At 32.7% G+C, this 12,646-nt stretch overlaps 1 protein-coding gene across 5 annotated transcripts in view; it reads left to right on the plus strand.

Annotated features, from left to right (window-relative positions):
• Positions 1-12,646, plus strand: part of Tasp1 (taspase 1) — a 286,082-nt gene that overhangs the window by 14,803 nt on the left and 258,633 nt on the right. For 4 of the 5 annotated variants that reach the window (XM_076848949.2, XM_076848953.1, XM_076848952.2 and 1 more), the window contains exons 3-4: positions 167-234; positions 2,367-2,435. In XM_076848949.2, coding sequence (XP_076705064.1) covers positions 167-234; positions 2,367-2,435 — 137 coding nt within the window. Of the gene's footprint in view, positions 1-166; positions 235-2,364; positions 2,436-8,174; positions 8,442-12,646 lie in introns of those variants that run through there. The other variant, XM_076848954.2, reaches the window with a different exon arrangement.

Here is a 12,646-nt window from a genome sequence, read left to right on the forward strand (position 1 = left end):
AAAATTGATGTTGGAGAAAGAAGCTATTAAAATTTTAAAATTCTGTATAATTAGGGCAATGGTTTTATTTTCACTGGGACTGAATCAGTCTGTATGGACTACTTATATAGTCAAGGTCTCTGATAGTTGAATGAAAACTAACAAAATTTTTCTTTTTCTATTATAGGTGCAGGTTATCATTCTGAATCCAAAGCCAAGGAATATAAACATGTATGCAAACGAGCTTGTCAGAAGGTATGAACAGAATATGTATAATTTAAAAATTTCCATTTTGAACATTAAAGTCGTTTTACCTTTATCAAAGATTTCAGGTTTCATTTACAGGACATTTTTTGGTTTGGACCATGAAATTATTTTGCTCATATTTTTAGGGTCTTTTTTTAAAAAAAATTCTCTGAATGATGCTTAGCTCTTTTACCTCCTTTTCCAGATTAATCTATACTTTTGGAACTGTGAGCACATAATTATATTTCTTTTAATCTTTGCAAGGCAAAATACCCTGATAGAAGGGATAGAAAATACTGCTTAAAAGAAGCCAATGTCTTTCCATGAAGGGGAGAAAAAAAAATCCTAAAAAAATTAAAATGGGTACTTTCTTAGATTATCTTGTTACTTTATCCTTCTGCTTTTCATCATGTAGTTATATGGTAGCAAATTCATTGGTTTATTCCTGAGTATAGCTTTACCCTTGTACTTGGTTGTGCTTTTTTCCGCTTTGATTTTTAAGGTTTTGCTGAATTGCTTTGCTTCATATGGAAGCAGGAATGGTCTCAAAAGAAATATTGTTTATTTTTATATTGATCCTGCCTGCATACTATTGAAGGCAAACTTTCTGTTACTTTTTTTATGCAAATAAAATGTTAATTGGATATGCATATCAAGTCAACATAGGTCTCCATCTCTTTTACTTATATTTACATATCATTTAAAAGAAAGATAATGCTTTATTAGATATCTTTTTTCTTTTTTTTTTTAAAGAGGAAATTTAGCTTGTTTGTTTTATTTATTTTATTTTGAGACAGGGTCTCCATAATTCCTTAGGGTCTTGCTACGTTGCTGAGGCTAACCTCAAACATGCGATCCTCCTGCCTCAGCTTCCTGAGTCACTAGGATTACAGGCATGTGCCACCACTCCTGGTTTAGAGATATTTTTCTTAGGAATGGAATCCCATAAGGAAATAAGACTATTTTATTATAAGAATTTTATTTCTTTACAATAATATGGCTAATGGGTCTCTAAGTTTTATATTTTTTCTTATTTTTCAAAGTGTGAAATCTTTTAATTGTCTGAAAAGAATGTTTTATTTTTATACAACTATAGTTCTAAAAAAATCTAATTCATTTGGGCTGTATAATCAACCTCCTTGATCTATATAATTAACTAGCTTCTTAAAAATTTGATAATGTGGAATATATTTCTTGAGCTGTTTGTAAACTAAGTTGGAATGTTAGTATTTCATTTAGAAACTAGCTTCCCTTCATTCTCCTTCTTCTCTTAATTTATGGCCAAGAAAGCAGGTGATTTTTACAAATTTTTACTCTCTGTAGTTTATAAAAGTGATGCTGTTCTCATTGGCACATACCTGTAACCCAGCTACTTAGGAGGCAGAGGCAGGAAAATTGCAAGTTTCTGTCTCAAAAATAAAATGAAAGGTCTGGGGTTGTAATTCACTGGTAGAGCACCCCTGGTTGCTCCAGTACTGCAAAAAAATTATTTTGGTATAAAATATAGTTTTAAAAATATTTGTCAAGTGTATACTTCCATCTGAGGATTTTGACATGCTGCTGCTGGGATTGAGACACTTCTTTTTTTTAATGGGTGTGGGTGGGAAGAATAGTAACAGTGGGAGGTAAAATTGAAAATTATTAGCTTAGTCTGAGATTCAGTTACTTGTATAAAATATGAATTGTCAGGATATTTTAACCAAACTACATTCACATAATTTCTGTGTCTGTTTTAAATTGTCTTATCATGAGTGAAGTAATTTCACTTTCTAAATTTCTTGCATCTTAACATTTTGTGGCTGTACTTTATTCATTGTTTTAATTTGGATAAGTGAGCTATATCAGAATTTAACCTGAACATAACCACTACCTGTTTTAAATCTGAATATTTTATATCTTGAAGTATGGAATGTATTTAGTGTTCAAGTGCTTTTTTTTTTTTTTTTTTTTTGGTGCTAGGGATTGAACACAGGGCCTTGTGCATGCGAGGCAAGCACTCTACCAACTGAACTATATCTCCAGCCCAGTGTTCAATTTTTAACTCTGAACAACTCTTATACTTCTTTTAAACCTTTATGAAGTTAAAGAGATCTTTGAGAAGTTGTGGTTTTACAATGAATCATTTGTCCCCTTGGTTTCAGGCCATTGAAAAACTACAGGCTGGTGCTCTGGCCACAGATGCAGTGACTGCAGCTCTGGTGGAACTTGAGGTATTGCTTTTCTCTGCTTATGTTTTATTTAAAATATTTGTTAGTTTATGTTTTTGTTCTCAAATGGCATGAAATTGCTCAGTTAGTCTACCATAAGTTACATAACTGGTGCTTCCAAACAAAATTAATGAAGTTATGAAAAGATTGTGATATTGTTAGGTTTTTTTTATTGGGGACTTTTCTGAGTAATAAAAAGTTGGTTAATTCCTTTATTTCTCATTTTTATAGATTCATGAGAACAAAAGTTGATGGTGACTGGATGTGTAAATTTTTTCAGTATTCTCAGTGGGAAAATTCTTAAAGTTGACTCCCTCAAAGTGTTATATGTTTAAAAAATGAAAAAGTCTAACCACCCTGAAAGTGTCTGAAGTGGAAGAGCAAGTTTCACCATGCGCATAATAAACGATATATACCCTGATATATTGATATGTACTGTGAAGTGCCTTTGTTATAGTGTGATTTTTAGGTTTGTCCCCAGTTTACCGCAGACATGAAGGAACTGAGTGGTGAGGCTCTCAGTTTGCTGTAATTTTTTGTATTCCAGAGTGAGGGTGTCTCATTTCTCCTAATCTGGAACTTTGATGAGTATGTACAGGGACTACTGACACCTTCAGAAAACTCAGGACTTGTAGAAGTTAGATTTGTGTCAGTCAGGATTATTTTTGATAATTTTTTTTTTCTAAATAAGAAGACCACTTGAGGAATAAAATTAAGACATGAAGGTAAAAACAATAATGAATATGAGGGAGGAGACAGTAGTTAAAGGAGACATTCCTAAACTGAATGGACTGTAGCCCAGGGGATTGTTCAAATAAATGCTTTCCTTGTGAAAATTGCTAAAATTACTAAAAGTTATTAAGTTAAATAAATTAAGCTGTGTTATCTGTATATTCTTCCCCTTAACTGTGGAATCATACTTTTGATCATTGCTTTGTAAATTTTAATCTCTTTTAACATTTTCAACTTGATACTAATGCAGTCAAGGCAAGTGACTATGTAGTCAAGGTAGGTGGGCATCAGTTCTATTGTAGTTTGGTCCCTCAGAGGATATGTGGTGCCTTCCCATTGTGACTGATTCATCTTCCAGCTCTACCAGTCATTAGCCAAATGTGCCTGAGGATATCACAGCCTATCCTTAGCTCAGTTTCCACATTTTAAATATGAGAATAATAATCCCTACTTCACAGAAGATTAAATTAATATGCTAATCACTTCGAACACTCTGTGGCCCATAAATACTCTGTGGCTGGTAGCAATTATTACCATTATCAGATGCTTTGGAAATAATAGATATGAAGATAATATTTATGGTAACTATTAATGATAAGTATTACAATATCAAAGGTTAATTATATGCTGTAGAAGAAAGGAAAAAAATGACATAAGAAAGAAGTTTGATGTATTTATTGTAAAATTTTACCTTTATTCAAACACACACACAAGGAGGGCTTTATTTAACTTAATTTAATTTAATTCATTTGTTAGTTGAAACTTACCTTTGTGAAGAAGGTGATGTCCTGAGATTACCAGTGTGTAGAGTCAGTGTGTGTATGGGGAAAGTTAATGAGTATCTGGAGAATATAGTGTAACTGTAACTATGGTTACAAATTTGAGTAAAATTAAGTTTTTTAAAAAAGACTTAGATTGGGAGGCTGAAACAGGAGGATTGCGAGTTCAAAACCAGCCTCAGCAACTTAAGCAACTCAGTGAGACCTTGTCTCTAAAACAAATACAAAATAGGGCTGGGGATGTGGCTCAGTGGTTAAGTTCCCCTGAGTTTAATTCCTGGTACCCCCTTTAACCCCCCCAAATTAGAATAATTTTGATTTTCTCAAGTCATACTTATATCATGTTGAATATTTTATTACATTTCCCTCTACTTTTAAAGGGATTACATATTTATACTTAAAAATACATTTTGAAATAGTAAGTTATTCATGAGTAAGTAGGATTTATAGTTTTAAATAATGACCTGTTTTTGAGAGTGTGGGTATGAATTAAGAAAAAAATGTGTTGTATTATGTTTAATTGTAATAATACATATTGATATAATGGTAGAATAGGGTATTGGCCTGATTGAGGTTTAGTGTACTCCCCAATCTTTTGAGTATTAAATTTGGGGAAGAATTTTAATTATTGTTATTATTATTCTTGGTACTGGGGATTGAACTCAGGGGTACTTGACTACTGAGTCACATCCTCAACCCTATTTTTGTATTTTATTTAGAGACAGGGTCTCACTGAGTTGCTTAATGCCTCACTGTTGCTGAGGCTGGCTTTGAACTTGAGATTCTCTTGTCTCAGTCTCCTGAGCCACTGGGATTACAGATGTGCACCACCATGCCTGGCTCAATTATTTTTATAGTTTATTTTTTTCTATCATATCTTTGATTTAATATATGTTAGTAGTTTAAAGCTACTCTAACTAGAAGAATTTTCCTGAATCTTAAGAATTATGTTGGAAGTCATGCTTATATTGCCCCCTGAAATTTCTACCACCTTGTATAATTATTCTCACTGAATTAAGCCAGGATAGATTTTCAAATGAAAAGTTCAGATGAAGAAATATTGTAATAGTTTGGGTCAATCAAAAGATGTAAGAAAATTGGAATCTAATATTTTCTGTACTTAGAAGAATATTGAGTCCTTTTAGCCTATAGAAAAGTGCTAAGAAAAATCCCAGAGAGCCTTGTATGTTCTGTTTATGTTTAATTTGAGACTAATCACTTATCTTTAATTTTGGTGAATCTATTCAGTTGAGTTAAATCTCATTATTCAGTAGGTATGGATAGTCACCAGACCTTTCTCTTTTGACTTCATGATATATTATTTTGATTAAAGAAAAGACAATATTTAAACTTGCCTATTATATTATTACTTTGGCAGATACTAAAATTAGTGTGAAATCCTTGAACACTTTACTAACTGTGGATTGAAATGACTGAATGTTATTTAATGGTCCTTATTGATTAGAAAAGATATCTGGCCTTCTATTTTTTAAAAAATATAATTCGTACATTCCCAAATGTTGAAAAATACACTGATCTCAATTTAATGTATTGGAGGAGGAAGAGGCAAGGTGAAATCAAAGCAATTTTTCATATATCACTAATGCAGGTCACCAAGACACATCATTTTTGAGCTTTTCTTAGAAATATTTTTCTTGTCTGCCACAAAGGTGTTATCATTAGACTACCACTTCTTGACACCAGAGGGGGTGTTTTCTTCATTTAAATGAAGCAGGGGCAAGGGTACATAAGTCCCTACTTATTAATCGACTAGCTTCTCCCTTTAGAGTTTTTGGAGGGAAGATGGGCATTCCTGTGAGAGGTGTTTAATGGTGTGAAAATGGAAATATAACTCCAAAGTGTGTTTTGTTTTTCTTCAAAATGTGGGGAAGGGAATGGAAAGGTCAGTTTACTCATATTTTAGTGATTTATTGTTAAATCGATTTGGCCCCATTGTTCTATAAATCTTTTTTTTATGCTTTTTTTTTTTTTTTTTTTTTTTTAATGTAGTGCCAGGAACCGAACCCAGTGCTTTACTCATGCTAGGAAAGCATTCTACCACTAAGCCACAATCCTGGCCCCTGTTTTATAAATCTTTTATAGATCATCCCTATAACTGATGAGAAGGTGAATTTTATTTATTGGGTAGTACAACTCTGATTTAAAACACAGGAGTAAAGATTAATTTTGTGAAACAATTTGGTCTTCATATCTGGGACTATACATTTGGAAGACAGTTGCTTTCTTGGCTGCTTTTTCTTGAAAGAGTTTTAGTTAAGTCAGTGTCAGTGAATTTATAATTCTAGATGGTAATTTTGCATACTTCACATAGTGTAGTTTCTGATGTGAATTTCTTCTGTGAGAAAATTGGACATAGATCTGGGTGAGTCATGTTGTTACCTTTTCTTAGGATTGTTCCTAAAGTAGAATGTTTTATTAATTCTGACTGAAAATGAACTATACATAACACTGAAATTTCCTTTGCACATTGATATTTTTCTAAAAAAGTACTGAGATCTGGTTCAAAAAGTTATAATAAAGAATAATAGGTGAAATATGAATTGCAAACCTTTGGGAATTGAGTCTTATGTGAGAAAACTGAGGAATCAGGCAGAGATTTTGAAGATCATGTAACTTTTGGGAAATTTTGGACAATTCATTTTGAAACTGGGTTATTATAGTAGGTAGAATTCTGTATGTTAAGAACAGTGATAGCTTTTAACTTTCATATGACAAATTACATAGTCTCCTCTTTAAAAATGATCTGTTAGGTTGAGGATGTAGCTGAAGGATACAGTACAAACTTGGCATGCACAAGGTCCTGCGTTTGATCCCTAGTGCTGTGAAGGAAAAAAAAATTATTGAACTTATGTATTCTAACTGAACCCTACAGTTTTTTGATCAATTGCATTCAACTTTGAAGGCTCCCTACGGTCAGGGGAGATGGTAATTAATGGTTGAAACTGATTACTATCCAAATTTTTAGTGTTTATAGAGCAGATTATATTGGGCATAAGTTTTTATATCATTTTGCTAAATTAATAGTCTATCATTTTTTAAATCTTTATCTAATCCAATATAGTGATTACTTATAAACTGTTGGAAAGTCTTTTGAGAAGTTACTTATTTAGGTGGCTGATATTTTGGGATGTAAGAAAGTAGATATTTGCATTATTATATACTTACATTATTATATATAATATTGTAATATATTTTTATTTCTTTAATGCAAGCTTAGAATGTTGATCACTGTTGAGTAGCCTTCATAGGTGTACCCCACCCTAGGCCTCTGTTCAGTTTTAGAAACTGGCATACTTCCTTCCCTGGGCTTTTTACTTCTGGGTGCAATTGTTTGTATGTCAGAAGATGAAAAAAAGAATACCTAAAGTTTGCCAGTCTTTGAAATGGTTAGAGATCATGAAGATGGTGTGGTGTGCCATTGGCATATGGGCGTATCTAAGTTGGAAGGAGACATTGAGCAGAGCTAATATATTTCTTGTTTCCCTCTCCAAACTTATAGGAAGTTTGCCTGTGGTTTCACTGGGATCAGATGCCTTACCACACACACCCTGTACCCTGCCTCACTCTAGTTGTCTGGTTTTTATTGCAAAAAAAGGGGGGTATCGACTTTAAGCTTGTTTGTATTTATTTGGGAAGTCAGAAATTATTTAAATAAATGACTACTTTTATTCTCCTGTACAGTTTTTGTCTGCAGAAATCATCTTTTCATAAGCAGAGGGTAGCTGAGTATTTCAGCCCGCCTTTGCTCCTTCTTCCCCTCCCCTCCCCCACAGAGCTGAATCCTTTGGAAAGACAGCTTGATGCATTTAGTTCACATATATGTAAGTGCTCATTAACTAAAATGTGGCTGGTGAGTCTAATTTTAGGCCTGCCACCTTTGGAAGTTTCAGTTTTCTCTTCCGTTGATAATATCTTTTATTCTTTGTAATGGGTTGGGGGCAGTCCTGCTTTTATGTATGTGAAGTAGGAGATTACTTTTTTTTCTTTGTAGTAGTTAAAATGTTTTCATTGCATAAAATTTGAGTTTTGACTTAGATACTCTTTCTCCTTTTTATTTTTTTTTTTAAACTTGGTATTGTCGATTATTTCAAAGACTCTATTTTGCCTGTCTGTTTAGCAGTATTTCCAGTGGTGGTTCAGTATTTCTGTGTATTCCAGCTGTTTATGGAGTCTTTATGTTTCTCTGCATTTTTTTGTTTTATTTTTTGAGGTGTACACACACAGTTACACTTCATGGAGTTGCATCCAGCCAAGTATCCATGTTCTTCTTGTGAAGAGGCAGAGAAAATCACCTCTCCCAAGAATTTCCACCTTCTGACCAAGGGAAATGTGTCCTGAAGAGCTGTACGCAGATGGGAGGCAACTTGTTTGCTTGTTCTGCTGCTAGAGCATTGATTTAATTAGAAGACAGGCTGTGGGTGGCCATGTGCAGACAAAGAAGCACCAGACAGAGCCCAGTTAACCTGGGACAGTAAAAGTAAGTTACGCTCTTTTAAAACACTTTTTTTTTTTTTGAGTACTGATGCTGATTCTTGCCTTTAGTACTGAGGGGCAACTTGTAACTTACTGATTGTGTTTACACATTAGTACATCTGTTCTTTTTCTAAGACCCTAGAGATAAAATGTGCTTTCTAGCACTGAGTACCTGGTTTAGTGGAAAAGCAGTGATCTCCACCCCCAATTTTTTTTTTTTTTTTAAGAATAAAAAGGAAACTTAATCATTACATTTTTAGATTAATTTTACACTGCACAAAAAGCCTGTATTAATTTTTGACCAAGTGAAAATATGTTAAGTGCAGAGTTTGTCATGTTTATTTTGTTCTGATGGGAACATGAAGACTTGTTTTAGCCTTTTCCAGCCATTTCTTGATGAGCAGTGTTGACCTCATCAAATATATTCATCTTGACTAAATTTGGTAGGAGAGTTGGTCTAAGATTAGACTTAGCAATTCCTGCAGACTATGTAGCTTTATATGTGAGCCTTTATTTTTCTTTGGGAGTTGTTATTTTATATATGTATATAAACATATTATATATATATATTTTATATATATATAAATATATATGATAGTATGATGGAGTTAGTAGTTTTTTGACTTTGTTGTAATACTCAGAACTTTGGTCTTCAGAGTAGAAAATATTTAATAATCCTCAATTCATAGGAATGTTACATAAAAGGGATTTAATTAGATTTAGTGTTTTTAGAATTTATAGTGTTGTGATTTTGGAGTCATTATGTGTGTGTGTGTGTGTTGTGTGTATTTGGATCTATATCATTTGAGGCATCGATTTTATAGTCTAACAATGATTTTATTGTTGTTTTTGTTTTTTGTTTTTGATAGTGAAAGGAGCTAGGCTAAGATTGAGTGCAGCAAAACCAAAGGCTGATACTAAGATACTTAATGTGAAAGGCCTCCTTTTGATTTTAAATTTTTGTGCTTCTCTCAAACCCAGGCCTTTATTCAGAATCTGGAAGAAAATGAAGAAGAATCTTAAGCTATATAATTTTTAAGAATCCCATCAAAATCATATTCTAAATCTTGCTTTAAAATAGAGCAAAACATTACTTAATTTTTTTTCATTGTTTGTGCGTGTACAACTGTCTCTCTCTTTTATGTGTATAGCAGACTTTACCTAAGTGTTAGAGTAATGATGAATTGTAGATCACTTTAGAAAACAGCTAGCCAGGCAGGGTGGTGCACACCTTTAATCCCAACCACTCAGGAGGCTGAGGCAAGAGGATTAAAAGTTTAAGGCCAGCCTGTGCATTTTAGCAAGATCATGTCTCAAAATAAAAATAAAAGTAAACTGGAGATATCGCTCAATGGTAAAGTACCCCTGGGTTCAATCCTCAGTACTGAGGGTTGGGGAGGGAGGAATCTTAAAATTTAGTTTTAGACATCCCAGTTCACAAAAAGTTTTGCCTATTCACATTGCCAGATAATTTTTTTATTCATTATTTATTGTTTTTAGTTTGGTAAAATATATGCAACAAAAATTTTATAGTTTCAACCATTTTTAAGTGTACATTTCAGTAGCATTAAATGCATTTATAATGTTACACAACCATCACTGCTGTGTATGTTCAGAACCTTTTTATCATCTCAAGCAGAAACTGTACCAACTGAACAACTTTTGCCAGGGAGGTTTTTACTGACTGATCACTCCCACTAAGTGTCCAGAATCTGGCATTGTGTACACATTTCTTGACAGTTCATGACATGCTGCATATATCTTAGCACAGGGCATCAACACTGTAACACATTAAGCTTCCCAGAAAATTCAGAGTGGGAAACACATTTGTTTTCCTCTCCTGGAATATATGCAGATGTTAACAACATTTTTTAGTGGATTGGAAGTCTTTTTAATAAGAAGGAGCATATTTAGTAGAGGATTTGAAAGTTGATAATAGCCACCCCCCTCCAATTCTGACCCTGTCATATGATAGAAGGATAGTTTAAATTATTGTAATTCCATGATCTGTTAGGTTCTTTTTGAGTGATATTTCCATATTATTGTCAGCATGGTTAAAAGGTGTAATTATTTAGGTTTAAGGGAAGTATAAGTGGCTGCCAAATTTGGCAATATTGAAGAAACAGCTACATTTGTCTTTTCTATTGTAGCTCATGTGGAAAGGACAATTTCAGGTACTGTGTGTGCTAACTTCTTCCTGGACATCAGAAGGAATCCAACTAAAACAAATTTTAAAACTATTTCAGATGTGCAAGTCTCTTGAAGCCAATATTTTATTTTAGAGGTTTGTGTTATGTTTGACAAGCAACTCTGTACCGCACTTCTATGATTCTATGACTTTCAATTAAAAAAGTGAAAAACAAACTGCTGTGATGTCATTTTTCTGCTTAATTATGTTACATTCATTTGTAAAATTAGGTAGATTAATAAGTGAGTATAAATGTGCAGTGCTTTTTGCAAAAAATAAAAAATAAGATTAATGGTTCCATTTTTTGACAAAATATTTCATGCTTTGCTAGATCAACAAATGCTCTAATGAGCAGATATCAACATTTGTTTATTTATTTTTTTCTTCTGACATTTCCAGAAGATCTAAGAAAAACATGGAAGGGCTTTCTTAGTACATATATTGCGTGTGAGATCATATTAAAAATATACTTTTAAGAAATAAAGTATATTGTCTTTTGTATAATTTGAGCAGTTAAAAAATGAACTGTCACAGATACTAAAACTTGGTTCAACATACTATATTTGACTCAAGTGTTCATAGACTGTGATACAAACAAATGTTCTTTCCACTTACATTCAGGATAACTAAAATATTACTTTAACACATGTTAAAAGTAGAACACTGTAACTATTTGGCTAGATATAATTCCAGGCTGCTAAGTTGAGTAATTTCCTCAGGCATTCCAACTTTGATCAACCACAGCAAGAACTTTTAGCATGCCTGTAAAGCAGCCAGTGCATCTGTAAATATGTCCTGAGGAAGAGAGAAAAGAGGGAATGCCAAAAAAGAAAGAATACTTTGTGTCGTTAAGGAGCAGTTATAGAATGAAAATGGAAAGTATTTTATTTCCTTAGAAACCCTTTTTAGATAATTGAACCTCTGATTTCTAAGTATGCCCTGTGGTTGTGTATTAATGAATGAAAGATACTTCATTTGGGCCCAATAAAAATATTTTCTGACTAACTCTGCTGAAACTTATTAAAGTACATTGATTTTTGAACTTTCTACTCTTTATAAATGTAATAATTGAATAAAACCCAAATGTAATTAATAGTATGTGTTTCAGTAAAGTGTGTTTTAATGTTTATAATTGTTCAGTATTTGGGTGAAAATGTTTGCATATGGCTGAGTTTTCAAGAATAACTGTAAGAACAGGCAGTACTACTGAAGAAACTTTTTTTTTTCAACACATGGATGAATGTAGATTTTTTTGATTTTTATTTTCAGTGACCTAAAAATAAATGTGCAAATAGCTACTGGTTTCCATATGTAAATATGGACTTAAGAATATTAATAATGGTAAATCACCCTCTCCTGTATGGGAAGTACATATTTTCTGTATTTTTGGATATAACTTGCTCATATCATGGATATAACTTCCTGGAGATATTTTAAGATACAGTTAACAGTTACTTGCAAACTGGATATTCAATTGGATGATCTATCTAGCTTTTTACTATGTTAACAACAGATACTATTACCTCTAATGAATTAGTTCCAGTTCTGAAAATTCTGCTTTATAGTACCAAAATTTAGGAGAAATTTCTAATCCTCTTTGGCTTTCATGTTGTGATCTCAGTTATTGTCCATATTCTTTAATTATTTATTCCGTAGAAATAAGATTAACACAGTTAAATAAAATTTACTAATAAAAAACATTTGCCATAATTTCATTGAAAGTTTATTCAGAACAGAACAAATGGCACTGTAACTGGTAGATTTATATCTTTCAAGTCCTTCTCCTGTATCTTAAAAGAAGTGTAGAGAAATGATGAATGGAAATCTGGGAGAGAAGATAGAGGGGCAGTTTCATTAATTGTGGTGTTCATGGATGGGTGCTTGAATAGATGTCTGAGTTGGTTACTGTATTAGTTTTATGTCATTATAGCAAAATACTTGAGGCAGATAACTTTATCAAAAGTTTATTAAGTTCACAGTCTTCAAGGTTCAATGGCATGGCACCTTCATTGGCTCAGTTC

This window comes from Callospermophilus lateralis, chromosome 3 (assembly GCF_048772815.1).
Source record: "Callospermophilus lateralis isolate mCalLat2 chromosome 3, mCalLat2.hap1, whole genome shotgun sequence".
Taxonomy (NCBI): Eukaryota; Metazoa; Chordata; class Mammalia; order Rodentia; family Sciuridae; genus Callospermophilus; species Callospermophilus lateralis.